At 38.2% G+C, this 23,500-nt stretch overlaps 1 protein-coding gene across 1 annotated transcript in view; it reads left to right on the top strand.

Moving 5' to 3' along the window:
• Nucleotides 1-23,500, top strand: part of LOC124789975 (aminopeptidase N-like) — a 91,303-nt gene that overhangs the window by 39,032 nt on the left and 28,771 nt on the right. Inside the window, exons 3-4 of the mRNA XM_047257515.1 lie at nt 8,829-8,984; nt 22,977-23,055. Coding sequence (XP_047113471.1) covers nt 8,829-8,984; nt 22,977-23,055 — 235 coding nt within the window. The remainder of the gene's footprint in view (nt 1-8,828; nt 8,985-22,976; nt 23,056-23,500) is intronic.

Genomic DNA, 23,500 nt, shown 5'->3' with positions numbered 1-23,500 from the left:
ATAACCAAGAGTGGCAGTAGGGCTCACTGCCTTGAACATTTCCAAAAGCTAGAAATCCTAACTGTCCCCTGTGAATACATTTTTCAAAGTGTTATGTATGTAAAAAAAAATATTGACTGCTATATGAAAAATTCATTAGTACACAGCTATGAAACTAGAAACCAATTCAATCTGCATCTAGAGAGGAAAAATAAAGTTAAAACTCAGCAGAGGTTGTTGTACAATGCTGTTAAATTATATAATAAATTACCCCAAAAAATAAGAGATATTGACACAATCGGACAGTTCAAAACAAAACTAAAATTTTTTTTATTAAATAAAAGTTATTACGCAGTAACGGACTATCTGAATTAAAACATGTAGTGTAATTAAAGTAGCCTGCATTGTAATACATGAGGAAATAATTATGATATGTAATCAAAAATTGTACAGTACTATAAGAAAATTACAAATTACACAAGGATATAAAACTAATTTAAGATACCTCAAAAATGTGTGTAAATACTAATTTTATGTGTATAATTGTAGGTATATTGTATTGTATATGATTTTGCTGACGAAATCCACACAATGTAAATTGTTACATGGATTAATAAAGAAATCAATCAATCAATCAACAAGACAAAACAAGGAATAACTATATAATTAGAAACAAAGAATAAACACAATGCAGCATGGAGCCATGGAACTCTTGTACAGTCTACATCAATGTACCGCAGAATGTATGTGGTGGGAGTCACTACACAATTTCCCCTCCCAGTACCAGCAATACATCTCATTAAATTTGACATCACATCATCATACCTTACTTGTAACCTGGGAACTTCTCCTTGGGATCAGTGTGTTCTTCTAGCTGTGGGGTGGTAGCACCTGCTGATGTTTCCTGTGTGGCAGCATCCAATGTTCATCACGGTTCCTCTGTAGTTTGTCATGTGAGGGAATCCTTAGTTGTTGCCTCTCCCTCCTTCATGTTTCTCAACAGAAGATCTTTCTCTGTTCGCTGTGAATCTTGAAATGCCAGTTTGATACAGTCAGGTACATCCATGGTAGGTATGGTATAGATGCTGATTTTGAAATTGTTATCACTTCAACTAATTACTGCATATGGCTCTTCATATGGGGGTTGCAGTGGCTTGTGTACCACATCATTTCATAATACCACATGTGAACTGTTGGCTAAATCTGCAAAGTCAAAAGTGCAGTATCTGTTGTGTACCCGTGGATGTACTGGACAAAACTGATGTATGTGGGATTGAAACTTGGTAGCAAAGTCTGATGATGTGACGATTTCATCTTCCATATCGTGGGTGAACTCTCCAGGCAGATGTAATGACTGGCCATACACCAACTCTGCACTGTGGCTTGGAAGTCACACTTGAGGGCTGTTCGCAATACTAGTAGTATTGCCACTTTTTGTAGTTGGAAATCTGATTGTTGCACAAGCAATATATGCAGCTCCCCATCGTCATCTTGTGTCCATGCCATGGCACTAAAATCAGTAGCTGCAGCTATGGCCTTAATGTGTGGTGATGAATGCTCAATTATGTCCATCACCTCAATCTGAGAGAGTGCGTTGGGTGCATATGTTAACTTTGCCTTGCACATATATGATGTTGGTTGCAAACTGCCAATGTAATTAATATGACTTAGTTGTCTTGGTGATGCCTTACTTGGCTTCACTCTGAAGGCATAAATTAATGACATGTGGTCTACAAAGTTACTGGAATTGTGGCCTTCCAAAGAATGCTTGAATTTTTTTACTACAGCATAGGTTGTGTACAGCTCACAATCACATATCACCCACTCTGTTGTGCAGCTGACAGCATTTGGTTAAAAAAAGAAAGTGGTTGCCAACTCTGGTTTATTGCCTGCTCCAAATGTGTTAGCAGAAGCATCGACCACTAATGCTAATGGCATGTTTGCTACAGGGTACACTAGTACAACTGCATCCACTATTGCTGTTTTGATTGCATTGAAAGTGGAGTATGCCTCACACATCCATTGAAGTCTATCATTTGTCCTAAATGCACCCTTCCAGAGTACTTTCAAAGGTGCTACTATTAATGCATGACATGACACAAGCTGATGGCAGAAATTTATTACACCAAGATAATGTCACAACTGCCAGATTGTAACTAGTCATGATTACAAATGTATGGTTTCCACCTCGTCTTTCAGTAGCCAGATGCCATGTGCATTCACTGCATAGTCAAGAAACTGGACTTCTTTGATGCCAAAAATACTTTTTGGTGGGTTCACTATTAGTCCTCATGAGTGCAAGTGTTCAAACAACTTCATCAAATGCAGACAAAATGAGCCTATTGTTTATATAGCATAATAAAATTCTAGGTCATGTGTTATCTCATCCATGAATCACTAAAAAGTCTGTGATACATTATAGAGCCCTAATGCCATTCGTGTGAACTCAAATGAACTAAACAGCATGTTGGCAGCTGTCTTGGGAATGTCTTCAGGAGTAACCAGAATCTGATAGCATACTTTGATCAAATTAATTATTGAAAATATCGTTTTACCTTGTACCCCAGCAAAGAAATCTTCTGTACACAGCATGGGATATCTGTCCAGAATGGTTCTTGCATTAGTTGCCAGCAATCATTGGAGGGATGACAACTGTTCTTCTTTTTTGGTACCACATTGTAATTTATCCTGTGCTAAACATCAAGGGCATGCATAAGTTGGTGGGCCTGTGGTAGTGAGGATACAATGAACCACCAAGTATTTGATATGTGCTGATGTTACTGACTGCCTTATGATCTCTGGGAAATTTTTTAGTAGTCGTGTATATTTCATGTCTTCAGCAACCACTCTGACTTGTAGTAACAGTACAGTTCACCTTACCTTGTGCAGTTGTATTTGTTGTTGTGTTGCTTAATCACTGCCAACATAGGTCCAGTACAGACTGTAGAATGCCAGGAAGTTTGCTCCAAGTATTGGGTGTGATACATCAGCCATACTAAACTGCCACTCGAAGATACAATGCAGTCTGAGGTTGGGTAGTAAAGTGACATGTCCATATGTTGTAATCTTTGTATCATTTACAGCATACATGCAAGAACCCATGTGGCTGTGATGTCATAATCTGGTTGCAGGATACACTAATATTTCTTCTCCGGTATCTGTCAGTTACTGCACTTATGTGTAGCGATCCGTAATTAACAAACTTTGTGTGTTGCTGGTAGACATCATTATAACTGCTCCTGTATCAGCATCACAATTCACTTTACATAGTGGCATACACTTCCATGCATCTTCAACAAATTTTCTGTAGTAAGATGTACGTATGTTGTGTGTCACTGACAAATGACTTCAACTACTTGATCATCGATGTGTGCATTGCCTTTTGTGTGCTTTTTATAGTGCTGCCACATGTACTATAAGCTCAGCTAGCCAATACTCTAGTAACAACCAAGTCACTAACATTGTGTTTTCACGTGCAGTAGCCAACATCACAACACCTGTCACCTGATACCTTTCCACAATTTGATCAGTTGTTTGTGCTGATGCATTCAAATATCCGGGACATACGATTAAAATCTTCTGTGCATCCGCTGGTAGTCAGAAAATCCATATATTGCATAATATATTATCACTGACAGTATTACTTGCAGAAGTATGCAGCCAATGAAACAGTTGCGACAGAGTTCTGTTGTCTGATTTCTTTGTTTGTAAAAGCTTTTCTGCCTTCAGACTGGGACAGCTGCATAATTAATGCATTCTTTATGGCAGCATATCATTCAGTTTCTGGAGGCATAGCTAGAAGTCTTGAACTTCTGTGGCAAAGTCTACCATTAATACAGCTACCACTTAACTATATTTCATTTCATCTTCCATAATCTGTGCTAAGATGAATTGGCTCTCTAATTGTGCAAGCCAAAGCAAGAGGTTACAGTGCCAAGGAGGCAGTAGTTTGATCACAACCCTGCTGATAACTCCATTACTTGAGGCTGGCTTGATAGGTACTGGTGAGGAATTCATCTTTGTGCTGAATGGAAAACTGATGTGGCAGGTGCAGGAATAACAGTCGTAATTTTGATTTGGTGTGGAATGTGAAAGCTGGCACGGAACTACTGCAATGCATGATCATGTCCGGCAGTACTAATTATATGCAGTTAACTCGTGAAAACATTTATTTCCACATATAAATTAATTATACAGAAGTAAGCAGTCTGCATGACATTAAGTGTCAACAATACAAAACAAGGAATAACAATATAACCAAAAGAAAGAATAAACACAATGTAGCATGGACCATGGAACTCTCACCCAGCCTACACCATGTACCATGTAATGTATATGTGGGAGTCACTATATCATCAGATTTGCTGGTCATTTTATTCTTTAATTTACTGATAGCTATTTGTACTCCTTTCAATGTTAGTGGATGTAGATGCATTGTTATTTCACTTATTAGAATTTCTACCTTTGTGCTTAGATCATATTTGATTATGATCAGCCTTTGAGCTACATTAAAATAATGACCATTATATATATTGGCCATTAGAAGCAGGTCATCAACAAGTTCATTTCTGTGTTTTATGGTGAATTTATCACTTGCTATATCATGTTTGTTTATAACATTATTAATAACTTTCCAAATTGATTTTGTTGTCTTGCTCCCCTTTCTGAAGTCTCAGTCATTTATTGCCTTTTTGCTGCTAATATAGCTTTCCTCTACCATTCTCTACAGCACTTTCAAAGCAGTATCTTGTTTTGCATATTTGTATGGCATTCAAGGACTTCCTTGTGGCTTTTCAATTGGTATTTTCTGTGACTTGTTAAAAGTATTTTATTGTGCAACACCCACTGTTCTCCTGGAGAAACTCGAAGATCACAGCATCAAAGATCTTGCTGGTAACTGGTTTACATAATGTCTGTCTTTATGGGTGCAGAGAGTAGTATTAAGAAACTCCAGGAATGTACACAATGAAACAGCATCTTCAGAGTAGAGAATAATCACTACTTGTGTATCATGGGGATCAATAGTGGCCCACTCTAGTTCTTATTTTAAGTTAATGATCTTCTATCATATGCCCAAAAAGCTGAAACATTTATCTTTGCAAACATTATAATCAGGCTTAATGGTGTAGCTTCAACACTTGAAAATGTAAAATATATTTTATTGAAAATCAATGACTGGTTCTCTGCAAATGGGCAGTCACTGAAATTAAATAATACACAATACCAGCACATAAAATTCAACGCTGCACAAGGCCTGACCACACCATTAGAAATAATGCATGTGAGAGAATCAATAAATAAAATTGACTATTTTTAATTGTTAAGTGTCAATATTGAAAAGAACCTTAACTGGAAGTCATATATTGCAAGGTCTTAAATGTCTAAATTCTGCAACTTGTGCATTATGGATATCATCAGAGTTTGGAGCTAACAATATCAAAAAGTGGACTAAGTTTCCTAATTTCACTCAGTAACGTATTTGGCACCATATTCTGTGGCAACTCTCCACTGGTGTAATGGCTATGTACTGAACATAGGTGTGTAGTAAGGAAAATATGCAATGTCACTTCTACAACCTCTTGTAGACAGACAGCTCTTTGGTCAATTGGGTAACTGACAACAGCCTCACAGGATATTTACCCCCTTATGAAGTATGTTTTCAACAAACAATCACAGTTTGAAAACAACAGTAAGATTCATTTGCAAATATAATACTAGAAGGAAAAATGATTTACACTATCCATCACTCAGTCTTAGTGTTGCAGGGAAAGTAATTGGTGTACTCAGCTATAAAAATATTTGAACACCTACCCATTGATGTAAGGAATTTAATATTTAATAGATGATATTATTAAACCCAACCACAAACAGAAATCAATCTGCTTGACAACTTCTTCTATTCTAAAGAAGAATTTCTTAATGTGTAGTAGTACTGTGTGTATGTGTTTAAAAGAGAGAGAGAGAGAGAGAGAGAGAGAGAGAGAGAGAGAGAGAGAAAGAATCTGAACACAGTTAAGAATAAGTCACTGTTTTCATGTAAAAAAAAAAAATCCATAACATAAGAAGAATTCATGTGAGTGATCAAAGTTTTGTCATATTTAATGCTGAGAAAGTGTACTATGTTTCTAAAACTGACTCATTCCACAACATAGCAAGAGATCACAATTATGACCTGTGCAAAATGCAAATAACCAACTAACTAACTGCTATGATATTTCACCAGGAGACCAATTCACACATCAACTCATAATGGATATTTCTTTCCTACCAAAATGACTGGATTAGCACTGACAAACATAAACATGCTATTTGGCTAACTTTCAATCCAACAAGCTTTCTTTTTATATTACTTGTGACAACATCAGATTCACACAAACATTTGAAGATGGATAAATAAATAAATACTGCAAAAATCCTAGTTTCTATGCCATGCATGAGAGATAATCTCGTCAGAAATAGTTCTGCCAATTTATGCTTCCACTACCGAACAATCAGTTTAATAAGCCACAGCTGCAAAATACTAACACGAATTCTTTACAGACGAATGGAAAATCTAGTAGAAGCCGACCTCGGGGAAGATCAGTTCGGATTCCGTAGAAATACTGGAACACGTGAGGCAATACTGACCTTACGACTTATCTTAGAAGAAAGACTAAGGAAAGGGAAACCTATGTTTCTAGCATTTGTTGACTTAGAGAAAGCTTTTGACAATGTTGACTGGAATACTCTCTTTCAAATTCTAAAGGTGGCTGGGGTAAAATACAGGGAGCGAAAGACTATTTACAATTTGTACAGAAACCAGATGGCAGTTATAAGAGTCGAGGGACATGAAAGGGAAGCAGTGGTTGGGAAGGGAGTAAGACAGGGTTGTAGCCTCTTCCCGATGTTATTCAATCTGTATATTGAGCAAGCAGTAAAGGAAACAAAAGAAAAATTTGGAGTAGGTATTAAAATCCATGGAGAAGAAATAAAAACTTTGAGGTTCGCCGATGACATTGTAATTCTGTCAGAGACAGCAAAGGACTTGGAAGAGCAGTTGAACGGAATGGATGGTATCTTGAAGGAAGGATATAAGATGAACATCAACAAAAGCAAAACAAGGATAATGGAATGTAGTCGAATTAAGTCGGGTGATGTTGAGGGTATTAGATTAGGAAATGAGACACTTAAAGTAGTAAAGGAGTTTTGCTATTTGGGGAGCAAAATAACTAAAGATGGTCAAAGTAGAGAGGATATAAAATGTAGACTGGCAATGGCAAGGAAAGCATTTCTGAAGAAGAGATATTTGTTAACATCGAGTATAGATTTAAGTGTCAGGAAGTCATTTCTGAAAGTATTTGTATGGAGTGTAGCCATGTATGGAAGTGAAACATGGACGGTAAATAGTTTGGACAAGAAGAGAATAGAAGCTTTCGAAATGTGGTGCTACAGAAGAATGCTGAAGATTAGATGGGTAGATCACATAACTAATGAGGAGGTACTGAATAGGATTGGGGAGAAGAGGAGTTTGTGGCACAACTTGACCAGAAGAAGGGATCGGTTGGTAGGACATGTTCTGAGGCATCAAGGGATCACCAATTTAGTATTGGAGGGCAGCGTGGAGGGTAAAAATCGTAGGGGGAGACCAAGAGATGAATACACTAAACAGATTCAGAAGGATGTAGGTTGCAGTAGGTACTGGGAGATGAAGAAGCTTGCACAGGATAGAGTAGCATGGAGAGCTGCATCAAACCAGTCTCAGGACTGAAGACCACAACAACAACAACAACTATGTGGCAATAAGCATTTTAAAGCTGAAATTTATTGACCAAGTTAACAAGTTTATGAATAAATTGGATATCATTATAAATTTTGGTAAATATTCAGTGTATAAATAATTATTCACAACACTTCAAAGCAATTTCTTGGGGGAGGAGGGATTTTTGTCTGGTACCAAATCTAGATTACTTTAGAACACTGGTAAACATAGATAATGAAGTAAGGAAGGTAGGCTATGCATAACTTGAAAGATCATTTAGCAGTTGGTGGCACACTTATACAGAACTGATATCAATGTACCAGCTGAGGTGGAGATGCATGATCTTTGAATTATAAAATCAAGAGTCACTTGTTTAGCATTTAATTACTACTGCTATTTGATAATGTGAACAGGGCTGAAAAGTCTGAAACAATAGATCAGCACTTATATGTATGGCAATTTTTATAGACTCATTCAGTGTGACATATACATTAATAGTCTTGTAACTGGCCAGCAGATTTTAACATAATTCATTCCAATAAATTCAAAAGACCCATAAGTATAGCTAAACACAATGAAGCAGCTGCTTCCAGAAAAGAGAGAGGCACACTGGTTCCAGATCGAATCCACCTCATGGGTTAATGATAGGACCCAGCCTGTATGTGGTTTTTAGGTTGTTTCCACATCAACCTTGGTAAATACTGGGCTGGTTCCCACATCACATCTCAAGTACATGATTGGCAAATGCTTTGAAAACTGATGTCATGTTTGACCATGTGACTGCACTAGATGCAGACAGAATGAGTACACAGATTCCTCCATAGGGAGCAGCTGGCAGTCTCCTTTGGGAGTGCATAGCCTATAGATGGATATAGCTGGTTTTCCATGAAATTGAAGTATTGCCATACCTGTCCCAACCTGGTTTTGGCTTGATAAAGGGCACTGGGAAGGAAGAAAGAAACTCAAGCAAAGACTGTCCACTCAAGCTAGTGCAGGAATTCTGATCTGTATACATATTCCTCTTCTCTCAATATGATGGTAAACTGAAAATATAAAGGCTGTAGAGTAAAGGTTGGCTTCTGTTCTGACACTGACCAAAGTTTCATTGCAGACACCTGCTGCAGATGACTGCGGCTGGCACTCAGGACGGCATCCATCAGAAACACCTACCTATACTATTGGAGGCAGCACTAAGAAAGCATCGTGGAGAATCTGTTGCCGCTGCAATTGAATTCCTGGTTGACAACCCAAAGGTTCTGCTTTCCCGGTGAGTGAAGTCTGTATTCATGTTACTTCATCTAACAAGAGCTCCTGTCTGTTTTCATTGTTGGCTCTTGTCCAGTACATAGAAACCTGCATTACTTCTCTCATATGTATAACAGAGCATGCCCAACTGCTCTTATTTATACAAGGGCCAATACCAATATGGAAAATAATAATTAAGGGAAAAGGCCATATACTTTTCTTCTTTGATTCAGTTTTTTTCTTGTGTGTCAGTAGAAGTGTTTCGTATGTAGAATGGCAAGAAGTAAACTGTTAATGCCATAAATGATTTAGAACCTACACTGTCCATTTTCATAGAAATAATGAGTCACTGAAAAGCCTTAATGAAAATTTCTTACAACAACTTTAATTTCTGTATATACTTAGACAGCTGCGAAGCTGTAAAAAAATGTGCTTGGTCACCTACTCATTTAGGACTTGCTGATACATACAGAGGCACAATTTCATCTCATGTCCATTCAAGTTCTCTACAAAAATGATGTGCGTCTCTCTTTAGATCATCATAAATATGAGCTAACCAAAGTTAGACCTTTTTTTGTATTTGAAGAATAATGGCTATTTTTTCAACAATAGTCTCCTAAATAAAAACCTATTAGGTATGATACACAGGGTGATTATAGTTAAAGTTTAACTTTCAAACCACTGTAGAAATAACACCACTTGTCTGAATGATGTCAAATTGCAATGGAATATGATTGGAGAAGAGGGAAAACGTATAGCAGAAGAAAAATAAACAGTTACCAAATACATCAATAGATGGTGCTGTAAGCATCATAATTTAATAGTGGTCAACTACAAATGACAAATGAAACATACAACAATGACTAAGGTGTACATTTAATGTTAAATAAACTATACTACACTGAGTGCATGAGTGTACTGGTGTGATACTGTTAGTTACGTAAGCCACTCCACGATGGCAAGGTCATATCACATAGGATGCAAAAAATCATGTTTTAATTGTCCTGAGGCCAAAAACTGCATAAAAAGGCACACTCACATTGGTTTTTAATTGTCCTGAGGCCAAAAACCACATAAAAAGCATCAATCAAAATCAAATTGGATTATTAATACCCATGTGACTGGCACAAAACCTGTTCAATATGCTGTCCACCATTTTCTGCAACAAGTTGAAACCAGGAAACAGCATGTTCCACAACTGATCGAAATGTTTATGTGGTCATGTTCAGAATGTGTTGTGGAATGTGTGCCTTCAGTGCAGCTAAGTTAGCAAACGGAACACTGAACACAACATCTTTCAGATAGCACCACAGCCAGAAGTCACACAGATTAAGATCAGGTGATTGGGATGACCAGGCTGTAGGGAAATGGCAGCTGATAATTCTAGCTTTCTGAAATGGCGCTTCAGCTCCTGCTTAACTGGATTTGCAATGAGCGGAGGTGCGCCATCTTGCATAAAAATGATCCCATCCACAGATCCAGGCTTTCGAAGAGCTGGAATGACATGGTTGTGCAGAAGAGACTCATAGCACTTACCGGTGATGGTACAGGTAACAGGACCAGAAGCATCTGTCTCTTTGAAAAAAATATGGCTCTATGATAAATGATGCTGTAAACTCACACCACACAGTGACCTTTTTGGGATGATGTGATAGTGGTTGATTTGCGTGTGGATTTTCTGTTGCCCATATTCGACAATTCTGTGAATTGACATATCCTGTCTGTCGGATGGAAGTGGACTTTGCCTGTCCACAAAATCTTCCACAGGCATTGTCCACTTCCATGCTGGCAAGAAATTCTAAAGCAAAGGTCTCTCTTGCTGGCAGATCAACAGGAAGCAACTCATGCACATGGGTAATTTTGAATGGATACCAAATAAGGAAGTTTCTTAGGATTTTATGCACCATGCTCATGGGTATGTCCAATGTTCAGGCACTACACATTTGCACACCACCACTCGTCTCCTCCTGCATTGCTGTGACCACTGCTTCCACTGATTTCAAATCAATTCATTTCCTCCCTCTACCAGGTTGCACACCAAAAGAACCTGTCTTTTATAATTTATGAATCATTTTCTCCAGACCTACAGCAGTCATTTGACGAACACCTTTTTTCAAACCCCTCAGTGTCCAGAACTCCTGCAGAGCGACATGTGCACAGTCATCATTCTTTTAATACAGCTTTACAAGCAAAGTATGATCCTACATTGAGTCAGTCATGGCAAATGTCATAGGTGCAAAAGGAGGAAAAGTTGTGTACCTGGTGTATTCATACCAACTTCAGCAGTTCGTGCACATGACAGGCATTTTCATTTATGTATTCTGACATATGCAGTGCCATCTATTGATCAATTTTTACACTATTATTTTTTCTTCTGCCATACATTTTCCCCCCATCTCCAATAATATTCCATTGCAATTTGAGATGATTCTGACCAATGGTGTTATCTATAGCATTTTGAAAGTTTAACTTTAATTATAATCACCTTGTATTTATAAAAGAAACATATTAGCTGTAATGTGAATATTTAAATGTTTTTCAACTTGAGCAGTTTACTCCCCATTTCCAAAATGTACAAGAGAAGAGGGCAGGGAGTTGCCAATGAAATGGATAATGCTGTTTGAGGGTAATTCTGGATGTTTCAATTACAGCATATGCACTACTTTTCTAACATTTCACCATGTGACCAACATTTTGGTGAACTGGTTTTCTAAAGGTGAGTGACACATGAGCTAGTGGGGACTAGCCCCAGTTTATCTACATGAAAAATATACAGGGTGACCTACAAGTCCATTAAAATTTGAAAATGCACTAATTTGTAGAATAATGTAAGTAGAGAGGAAAACTTGAAACACATGCTTGAAATGACATGGAGTTTTGCAAAAACTGGCCAACAGAAGGACTGGGCAGCAAAATGTCAGTGACACCACATGAGAATTTTGTGTAAATTCAGCCGTAGCAAGAGAGGAAGTTGGACACACCAGCAATAATGGCATGTTGACTTGACCAGAAAAAGCACTGTTAGTGAGGCTTTGCACCTGGATCTTCCACAGGAATATGATCCTGTGGCAAGGTGTTAGGACTGGGAGTGGCACAGGATGGCCTAGGATGTTATGGAGGTTGTGTGGGTGACAGAACACCACTTTAGGAGGGGTGGAAAGGGCCTCAGATGTCCCTCATTTCAAGGCATGACAATAGATAATCAAAGCCCTGACAAAGAAAATGATTCAACTGTTCCAGTCTGGAATGGTACTGGGTGACAAAGGGTGCACTCCATTGTAGCATGGAAATTTTGTTTGCAGGTTAGGTCTGAGGGTAGTGCCTTCTACGAAGGCCTTTGTGAGACCTTCCACATGCAGGACAAGGAAATGCTCATCACTGCAGATATGACATCTCCGGTTAGCCAGGTTGTATGGGAGGGATATTTTGGTGTGGAAGGATGGCAGCTGTCAAAATGCAGCTACTGTTGGTGGTTGGTCAGTTTAATATGGACAGAGGTGTGGATGGAGCTATAAGAGAGGAGGAGTCAATGTCCAGGAAGGTGGCACACTCAGTTAAAGAGGACCAGGTGGGGCAGAAAAGAGAGGTCTTGAGATTGTGAAAGAATGAGAAAAGATTGTCTTGGCTTTGAGTCCATATCATCAAGATATCATCAATGGACCTGAACAGTGCCAAGGGTTTGGGCTTTTGGGAGGCTAGGAAGGTTTCTTCCAGGTGACCCATAAACAGGTTGGCATAGGAGGATGCCATGTGGGTGCCCGTGATTGTACCTTCCCTTCAAAGTAGTAGTACTTGTATGTTAGGATACAATTAGTAAAATCAAACAATGGAAAATCCAGGATGAAATGTAACAATATAATGAAAAGGATAGTTGCTACTCACCATATAGCAGAGATGCTGAGTCGCAGAAAGGCATAACAAAAAGAGGTTGGAAAGTTAGCTTTCTGCCAACAAGGCTTTTGTCAAAAGCAGACAACATAATCTCACACTCAAGCAAATCCAACTCACACACACATGTGCATTTGCATGAGTGTGTGCATGTGTGTATGTTGTCTACTTTCTAACAGTCTTTTTGTAGTGCCTTTCTGCAAAATCAGCATCTCTGATATAATTAGTAAGGTGTATTAGGAATGAGGTAATGGCTCTGGAATCTGGAAGGAGTTGGGAGAGGTAGTGTTCAGTAGTGGCAAGACCACAGGCATTAGCGATGTTGATTTATAGGGAAGTGGAACCAGCAGTGGTGGGCAGAGATGCAGGAGGTAAAGAGGTGGGGATGGTGGAAAGTCATTGAAAGAAGTCATCAGTATCTTTGATGTGAGAGGCTACATTTTGGGCAATTGGTTTCAGGTGTTGGTCAATGAGGACCAAAATTCTTTCAGCAAGAGCACAATAACTAGCTATGTTGGGGCATCCAGAATTGTTTGTTGGGCTTGTTGATTTTGGAGAGCATCTAGAAGGTGGGTGTATGCAGTATCTTAGTGATGCAGTGGGAAATGTATTCAGGGGAGAGGTTCTGGAAAGAACTTTGACCTGTAAGCAGAGAGTGGAGGTTATGTCTGACTTCTGGGATGGGATCACTTTGGCAGAGTTTATAAGTGGAGAAGTCAGACAATTGGCAGAGGCCTACCATGTAGTCTCTACAATTCATAATGACAGTGGTTGAACCTTTGCCTGCAGGTAGGATAATTAGATCATGATCTGTTTTGAGGCTGTGTATGGATGCCCTTTCTTCTACATAAAGGTTGGTGTTCCTAGGAAGGGACTTGGTGAAGGATGGTGAGAATGCATTGAAGGTAAGGAATTCCCGGGAGGTGACCAGGGCTGGTTAGATGGGAGGCAGTGGGGAGGATCATGGTTGAATGGTGATACAAACTGAAAGAGGAAGGATTCAGTGTTGGCAATGCGTTGGCTTTGGTTGCAGGGACTGCAGGCAAAGAAATGTTTCCATTGCAGGCATCGGGAAAATCAGAGTAGATCTCCGACAAGTCCAACATGATTAAATTTGGTTGGAAGGCTGAAGGTGAGGCCTTTGGATAAGACTGACACTTCTTTGGAGCTCAAGATTCTGGTATTGTTTTAGCTCTAGATTTAGTGGAGCATTGGTAGAGAGTTTTGAGGCATGTGGGAAGTTGAAGCAGACTGGGTGCTATGAGGAGCAGATGTGAGGGAACACTGTGCTTAGGATAGGCATTGGATAGTGGTGCTCCAAGGCAGCAGTAGGACGTCAGCAGGTTGGATAGCTTACAGAGGTTGTGTCTGGAATGCTCTTCCAGGTGCTGGGATGCAAGGGATTTAATTTCAGAGGTGTGATGTATGTACTAGGGATTTCACAGTAGTAATATCTTGCAGAAGTAGCAGGGGTGGTCTTGGGATGCCTGTACAATGGAGATGCATTTTGTAGTACCAGGTTTGTGAGGGACAGGACTAACATAATCTGAAATGTGAACATCATTGTGTATGGAGGGGTGGAATCCAGAGAAAGGAATTTTTATGGTTAGGCTTTGTGGAAGGAGGGGAGAGAGGATGTTCCATGGTTTAGGCAGCATTTAAGGAACAGGATGTAGGACTGGGTTTTCTGGTGCAATTGTTGCAAAGACTTTTATGTTGATATGACTGCAAGCCAAATTTCCACCAGGACGAATGGCTACCATCAAACAATGGCCAAGAGCAAAGTGGCTCACCCTTCGGCACAACATGCAAACATGCTTGATTTCTGTGGCTGCTCCACAACCAGGGCCATTTTGATTCTCCCCTCCACCACCAGAATTTTGAACTATGAATGTGGGAGTTATCCCTGTAACAAAGCCTCTGCTCCTGAGATCATCTCACCCTCAACCTATGGTAACCCACCGTCCCATATGCTTTGCTATACAGTTTCTGCCCTCTCTGTACTGTCACTTGCTCCCAGTTCATGTCTAATCACCCTCATTGTGCCTTGCTTTCTGACAATGGACACACTAATCCTTTCTGCTTCACTGCTCCTCTCCTTCCCTCCCCCCTCCCTTCCCTTTCATCCCCACAACCTCCTGACACTCACCTGGCAACTTTCCCCTGCAATCGTCCAGTCCCTGCACACTCCACCACAGAGCACTAACTTCTCTCCCCCATCCATAGCCTACTATCCCTCCTGCTTCCTCACTCCACTCCAGATCGCTACTCACATGACAGTCACATTCTAAGCTATAACTTGTTAACAGTCTTTCTGTTGTGTCATTCTGCAACTCAACAGGTCATCTATACAGTGAGTAGCAATCTATCCTTGTAATAATATTGTTGCTTCTATTTATTTTTATTTTTCCTCTGTGGAATCATGTTTTCTGGATTTTGTCTCTAGAATGGTTTCATGATAAACAGCAAAACCTTGTATCTCAAAAATATTCATTTTACAGAACACTAAAAACTTTCTACATACAATTTTTCATTGAAACAAATCATGCTAATGTAAAGAGATATTGAATCATAAACTAAAGTAACAGTATCTGCTGCATATATTTTATGTTATTTATAACCTCATTTAGTAAGATACAAGATTTTGCAACAAAATATTCTTATTATACAACAAGTTACAAGTTTTTGCAGTCAAATGGTTTTTAATCTTACTAACAGAATTGAGTGTACAAAAACATAAAACAAATTTAATTTGAATTGAAAGCATTTTCATACAAAAATAAAAGTTTTGGAAAAGTACTTTTGCCTTTTTCCCACAGTTTGTTCCACATTATTTGCAAAGGAGATCTTCATAAAAAGGATGATAATTTCTTGGAAAAACTGATATTAGAGACTTTAAATCATGATACCTTTGCAGAGAAACTGCAACTGGTCTGTGTACAGATTTTTTGATATTCCTGATAACTGTAATGAGATATCTTGGAAACCATTTCCAATTCTCTTCAGACTACAGTTTATATTCAATATTCAAAGATGGATTATACCATACACATGGATTGCCTACTTTATTCCCAGGATGAACTGATTTATTGTACAGAACTTCAGAGAAGTCTTTAAAAAGTTTTTGAGATACATACTTGTTCTTTATACTGGGCCTGTTTGCCACATCTTGCTTCCTTTGTCACATCAGCATAAGTAGCCAGGGAATAGAGCACTTTTCTCTTTCTGAGATTGACCGTGGTATGCCCACTATCACATTCCATTAAGATGTGTCCTTTAAGCAAATACAGAGTGGCTCAAATAAAAGAGGGCCCATGTCTTATAAACAAAATACAGACAATTCACTTGTTTACTGTAAATACAGAATACAGAGTAGTATATTGTTATTATGAAAAACAACATACTGAACTATCACTAGGTCAATAGTTCACAGGTGGTGGTGAAAAGGTTCACCATAAGCTTTGATACACAACTCAGCACATCTCAACACCTTTCTGGAAAGTTTTGTCAATTCATTTAGTGTGATTTCCTCAAATGCATTGTGAATGTTTGTTTTCAACTCATCAATTGTGTATGGGTTGTTACTGTAGACTTTACCCTTTAAAGTACCCCACAAATAAAAATTAGTTGTAGCCAGATTGGGTGATCTGAGAGGTCATAAGCTGTGGAAATTGTAGGTACACAGGTGGGTGATGTAAGAGGTCATAAGCTCCTCCAAATACTTCATGGATATGTGACACTGAAAACTGTCAAGAATGCATCCTAGCACCATCTTGATAATAAAATAAAAAATAAAAAATAAAAAAATAAAAATAAAACTAAAAAAAATTGCATATTCTCATTCTTCTTCCATTTACTGCACTATGAATGGTTGCAAGAATTCCATTAAATATACTTGAGGGTTCATGGTGTTCTTAAAAAAAGTGGGACCTATAATCCATTGGCCTGAAACTGCACACCAAATACCTACACAGAGGCACCTAAAATTTTCCCTGAGATTGTCTGTTGACAAAAGCATGTATTTTGAGAGTTCAGGTACCCACTAAGGTGAAAATATGCTTCGTCCAAGGTGAAGTAGAAATTTCAATTGAGATAACCATCAGTGACATGCCCAAGTAACATTAGCAATAGTGTTGTTGTTTTGAGTAATCTGTAGGTTTTAATGCTTGCATCACTCTTACTTGTATGCTCACATACACAACAACTTCAAAATATTCTGACAAGACATACATTTTGTGTTGAGTTTTGAGGACAGATGTCTAGTTGATTTTCATAGACTTCTTACAATGGTCTTGTTAACATGTTCAATATTTTCTGGCAAACAAACTTCCTTTGCACAGTTGTTTGGTGACAGAGACTGAAACTGTTACTCTAAATTTAGTTAACTATTTCTGTACAACATTTTTTTGCAGGAGCCGCTGTCTCTGGAAATTTTATTGTGAATCTTTCACTTAACATTTTAAATGATTTACATCCAAAACAAATTTCAACAAGGAACATTCTTTGTTCAATTGAAAAAACCATTCTGCAGAACTGTATTCACAACAAGCTTAAGACTGACTACTGACAACACAGCACTGATCACCACTTGACATCATATGACATCACATGACCCTGCTTGAGTGCCACCCTAGCAATAAGAAATAACAACACTCAGATAGCTTCAAACATCACTGTCTTTTATTTCTGTGTCTAAGAGCCTGTAATGAAAGTGGCAAAAACATTTGTGTCTGATCCTCCTCACCCTCCATGTCAAAAAACACATACGACTGTGAAAGTGTGACATGCTAGCTTCTGTTTAACATAACAAGTGCTGGCCTGGGCTGCAGATACTATAGTTAAGTCAGCGTAAGACGATCCCTGGTGACTGGCAGCACTGTTGTCAGCTTTCAACTGCGAAGTGCAGATGATTCTAGGCAATACAGTAGCCTTCTATGGCGCTTTGTAAACATTGAGGCATTGCCATAGAGACATTTACAAATTCATGTTATGTGATTGGTTGAGGCAGACATATGAGGCAGCCATGCACAGCCAAAAGTGACTATCAGGCATATCCTTACACTGAATTGACTATAACACGTGTACATCCATGGTAAATATACAAGTTTCTGCTTCAGCTGCCATTTTCCATTTGACTTCTCCTGTCTTGCCCTCTCTTTCTTCATCTGGTGAGCATGTCCAGTAATTTAATAGATAATATATTTAAGATAAGGATATACACAATGATTTTACTGTCAAGTGTTATAAATGACCCCTCTGATCATGATGGACAGTTATTCATCTTAAAGCAAAAGTACAGGGAAAAGTACATTTTTGCTAATGAAATGAAGCTGAGACTTATATGTGTCAAGGAAAATGTAATTCCATCAGATAAAAGTAAATTTTATGTGGAAAGATATGAGGATTATAAACTGACACAGCATGGAAAACTTTAATCATCAATACAGCTTGAGGAATGGTCTTCTGAATATGCTGCTGCCAATGTCAACTCCAATTTTAACATATTTGTCAGTGAGGTTATATATCTGTCTGAAGAAACATTCCCTAAAAAGTCAACAAGAAAAAAACCTCTTAAATCATGTTACATGTCTTAGATTACTAAGGGCATCAAAATTTCTTATAGAATGAAAAGGACATTTTTTTAACAGTAACAGAAGAAATAGGATCACAAGACTCCACAAATCAAGCTACGAATTTTCTGTAAGCTAGTATACCTACCACAGTACAACAGATCGAGGTAACAACAGTCATGATACTGGAAATTCAAAGGGTCATTAAATCTCTGAAGTGTAAAAACACTACTGGAGTTGACAACATATCTAGTGAATCATCAAATACTCCTGCTGCCCTGTAAGAATATATAGGATTCAAAATAAGTTGAGTTGTGAGCGTAAAAAGGGCTATTATGAAATAAAAGTGTTACCTAGACAACTTGGAATTTATTCTCAATAATGGGGTACTTGAGAGCTCGCACTGGGAGTACAAGGGAGGGGGGGCGGGGGGAGGAGCAGAAGTTATAAGGTGACTGCCAGTCTAGTATTTGGGCCTAACTAAAGGAATGGGAAGCAGGAGAGTTGGCAGTTCACATCTATACAGTTGGTAGCCATTGTGGCAAGTAGTGACAAAGGCAGACAGCACTATGCTGTATGTTCTGAAGTCTGGAGCCTAGGGCAAGTCATCTCATCTGGTGGAAAGTCTGGATTACAAGAGAAAAAAATCACTAAGTATTCGAGAATGAGATTTTCACTCTGCAGCGGAATGTGCACTGATATGAAACTTCCTGGCAGATTAAAACTATGTGCCAGACTGAGACTCGAACTCAGGACCTTTGCCTTTCGTGGAAAGTGCTCTACCAACTGAGCTACCCAAGCATGACACCCGCCCCATCCTCACAGCTTTACTTCTGCCAGTACCTCCAAAGCAAAGGTCCAGAGTTCGAGTCTACTCTCGGTCCGGCATACAGTTTTAATCTGCCAGGAAGTTCATATCAGCACACACTCCGCTGCAGAGTGAAAATCTCATTCTGGAAACATCCCCCAGGCTGTGGCTTAAGCATGTCTCCGCAATATGCTTTCTTTCAGGAGTGCTAGTTCTGCAAGGTTTGCAGGAGAGCTTCTGTAAAGTTTGGAAGGTAGGAGACGAGGTACTGGCAGAAGTAAAGGTGTGAGGATGGGGCGTGAGTTGTGCTTGGTAGCTCAGTTGGTAGAGCACATGCCCTCGAAAGGCAAAGGTCCCGAGTTTGAGTCTCAGTCCGGCACACAGTTTTAATCTGCAGGAAGTTTCATATCAGCACACACTCTGCTGCAGAGTGAAAAACTCATTCTGGAAACATCCCCCAGGCTGTGGCTAAGCCATGTCTCCGCAATATCCTTTCTTTCATGAGTGCTAGTTCTGCAAGGTTCCCAGGAGAGCTTCTGTAAAGTTTGGAAGGTAGGAGATGATGTACTGGCAGAAGTAAAGCTGTGAGGTTGGGGCAGGAGTCATGCCTGGGTAGCTCAGTTGGTAGGGCACTTGCCGTGAAAGGCAAGGTCCCGAGTTTGAGTCTTGGTCCCGCACACAGTTTTAATCTGCCAGGAAGTTTCATCATTAAGTATTCCTTGGCCAGCTGGAACCTTGCATAGTGGAATTCTTTGCCATATTTTTCAATGCATCACCTAAGTAAGGAATAGTTCCTGGAAGATTTAAGTATGCAGCTGTATAACTGCTGTGTAAGGCAAATATTGCTATCTGCCAGCCTCACTACTGACAAGTTTTTTTGTTTGTTAGCAACTTCATTGAGCATAACATCATCAACAAAAATTAGTTTGGGTTTCAGAAGTGTTATCAACAGACAATACAATATTTGCATTTGCTGCCAATGTTTTGGAATCCGTCAACAACAAAATTAAATTGGTTGGGATACTTTGTGACCTAGCAGAAGGTTTCGGTCACCAAATACTTTTACACAAAGCTCCATACCTGTGCAGCTAGGAATTGACTTGATCTGCACCTTTTCAACAGAAAGCAGACAGTTGTACTGGACAGTCAAGAAGGTGTCTCAACATCATCAGGATGGGTTACCAAGACACGGAGCATTTCGTGGCACAGTTCTCGGCCCCATACTATTGATTGTTTTTATTAATGATTTATGTCTTTGCACAGAATATTGTAAATTCAACATTTTTGCCAATGACACAATGCTATTTATTGATACTTCATTAGACAAACTTGAGGTGTCAGCTAATGAGGTTTTTAGTGATATAGTGAACTGGTTTAACATAGATGGTCTTTCTGTTAATTACACTAAAACAAACTATATTCAGTTTCACACAATCTCTAAAGATGAAGAGATAGGAGAAAAATGAGGTAACCAGCAGATAGCTAGCTTCAAAATACCTGAGCTTCATACTCACAGCAAACTAAACTGATCAAACCACATCCTCAACCACATCCTCGATCTGTGCAAAAGACTGAGTTCTGCAACTTATGCTTTATGCATTGTTTGCTGTTGGAGAAATATGAAAACCATTCAAGCAGCTTACTGTGGTTATTTTCATGCTGTTGTGGCTTGTGGTGTCATACTTCGGGGAAACCAGCCACTAGCACAGAAAAGAGACATAAGAATCACAAGTGGTGCACAGTCTTAGAGCCACATGAAGAAACTGTTTAAAGGAACTTGAAGTCCTTACATCCACTGCACAACGGTGGTTCTCCTGATGAGTTTCGTAAAGGAAAAAGCCCCTTTTTAAGTCTAATAGTGTGTAACTTAGTCAGGATATTAGTAGAAAAGATGATATCCACTATGAGCCTGCAAACCTGAGTATGGTACAGAAGGGGTCCATTTTAGTGGCTGTAATGTTTTTAATGCCCTCTCTTCATAAATTAAATGCTTAACTGATAATGAACTTTTGTTTAAGAAAATACTTGTAGCAGTTCCTAGTGCAAGAATCATTTTATGCTATAGAAGAGCTCCTGAACCACAATGTATAGTGTCAATGTCCCTGCAACACTCAAATACATTTCCAGATCATTTATTGCGTTCATTTCTATCTATTATTAAAACATACTTATTTTTCTGTAATAGACTAATTTTCTGTAATACTTATTTGTCTGTAAAATGCCTTTTTCTGTGTTGGAAATTAAGCTGTAGATACTTCAGTATGAAATTGATTAGAACTATTTATATAATACCATAGAATGTAACAAAAACAAACTTGGAAAACTGACATGTTTCACATCCTATCATATATTTACAACATTAGTCACTAGATCACAAAACAAATCAATAAATAATAAATAAATTGCACTGACTGTAAAGTGTTATTAAACAGATCTAAATTATTTCTTTGGATAGAATAAAGCAATGTTATGTTCTTTTATTTCTTTTTCAAATGAATCTTCTCCAACAACTGACTCAATATTATGACTGATGAAACCACTTTTGAATGCTCTGCAAAATTCCCTAAATGACAGAGAATGTGGCCCCAAATAATACTTGAAATTACATGCTCAGGAATAATAAATGAGATGACAATTTGGGAATTTTATGTAAAATTTTATGAACATTTTTTTCAGTGCATTATTCTATTCTTCCCATTCCCTTTGTGTTTTGAAACAATCATTCTCTTTACTCCATTTATCCCATCTGCTGACTGAACATGTACCTACTCCTAAAACTGAAAAGAACATTTCATGACCCACATGTAACACATCATCTTGCATTCTCAGTCTTTCATAGTGGCATGCTTCATTTGAGACATTATCTTATAAATTATACTGAAGACTATATTTTCTTCTTGATTCTCCTACTTTGATTTTTTGTTTAATTTATTTCCTGTGAACTGTGATAGCAAAATACATTTTCCATTGTTCCCAATTCATATTTGACCAGAATGTCTGAAATATTTGACTATAGTTCTCCTCAGATATTGAAGAACATATTCACTCGTTTTCTGATTTGCAACAGTATTTCGATGAGCACTGACAGCCCATTTTTCCATAGTTTCTCATTATTTCAATTTGTTCTCCTTTTCTCTTCCTCCTGGTACTTTTTTTTTGTTTGCCTTTCATTATCAACAAAATTAGTTTAATTTCTTTTCCATACAGAAGTGTGCAGTTTACATTCTGGTAAACCCTTTCTTTTATTTCATTATCTTCATTTATACAGTAATGTCTTGCTTCACAGCAACATTCATGATGTTTAATTGTTTGGCTCGGCTTTTTCTATGATTCTGATTACCTAATACCACTGCATTTTCAGCAGCTGAAACAGATTACATATGGTCTTTTTTGCTGTTTTCTGGTTTCTTACACCCTATTCTCTCTCTCTCTCTCCTTTCCCCCTCATTTTTTTTCTTTTTTTCCTTTTTTTTGCACCAACTTCCTTCCTCCAGTTTCTTCTTAATGAATTAACTAATCACTTCAATAATTAAGAATTTATTGGATATTGATCACAATATTATAACACTGTTTAATTATACAATAATATTATAAATATTATCAACGAACTCTAAATAATTATTACATTGGCACAACAATGAAAAAAGTAAACAGGCATAACAATGAAGAAAGTATACACTGCATGTTCCAGTTCATTAGGCACCAGACTGACAGAAGGAATTATTGAGCCTGATCTTTCTCTGTGCAGATACATTGACAAGAAGACAATCAGGAAGCTGCTCACAGACATCATCAGTACAACTTGTGACCAACACCTACTTGATAAAGTAAGTGCAAAAACAATAATATCTCATTCAAAAAGTAGTCACTGACTATACTAATGGTATGCTTTGTTTTGTCATAGAAGCCACCTAACAGCTAATGCATAATTTCTGTAGTACAATGATTTCACTAAAGGGGAATGCACAGTATGATGTTGCAATTTATACTCTGGTGATAAAAGTTGTGTCTAGGTCTCAGTTGCTGCAATAGGAATGACTGACTTTGGACAGGAGTAGCCTCTGAACATGAAATTAGAGGAGGTGTATCTGCAAGATACTTTAGAGTGATGCAGAAAGTGTGACATACCTAAACTTTATAAAATGTGATATGCTGTCCACATACAGAAGGGTACCTGCAATAGTGAAAAATACTTAAGTTTAACAAAATTATGTCACATCATATGTAATGCAAGTTTAGAAATAAGCATTCAGCCACCAAATAGTTTTCAAA

This window comes from Schistocerca piceifrons, chromosome 3 (genome assembly GCF_021461385.2).
Source record: "Schistocerca piceifrons isolate TAMUIC-IGC-003096 chromosome 3, iqSchPice1.1, whole genome shotgun sequence".
In the NCBI taxonomy this organism is placed as follows: domain Eukaryota; kingdom Metazoa; phylum Arthropoda; class Insecta; order Orthoptera; family Acrididae; genus Schistocerca; species Schistocerca piceifrons.
Note: the sequence above shows the minus strand (reverse complement) of the source record. Positions and strands in the feature narration are given on the sequence as shown.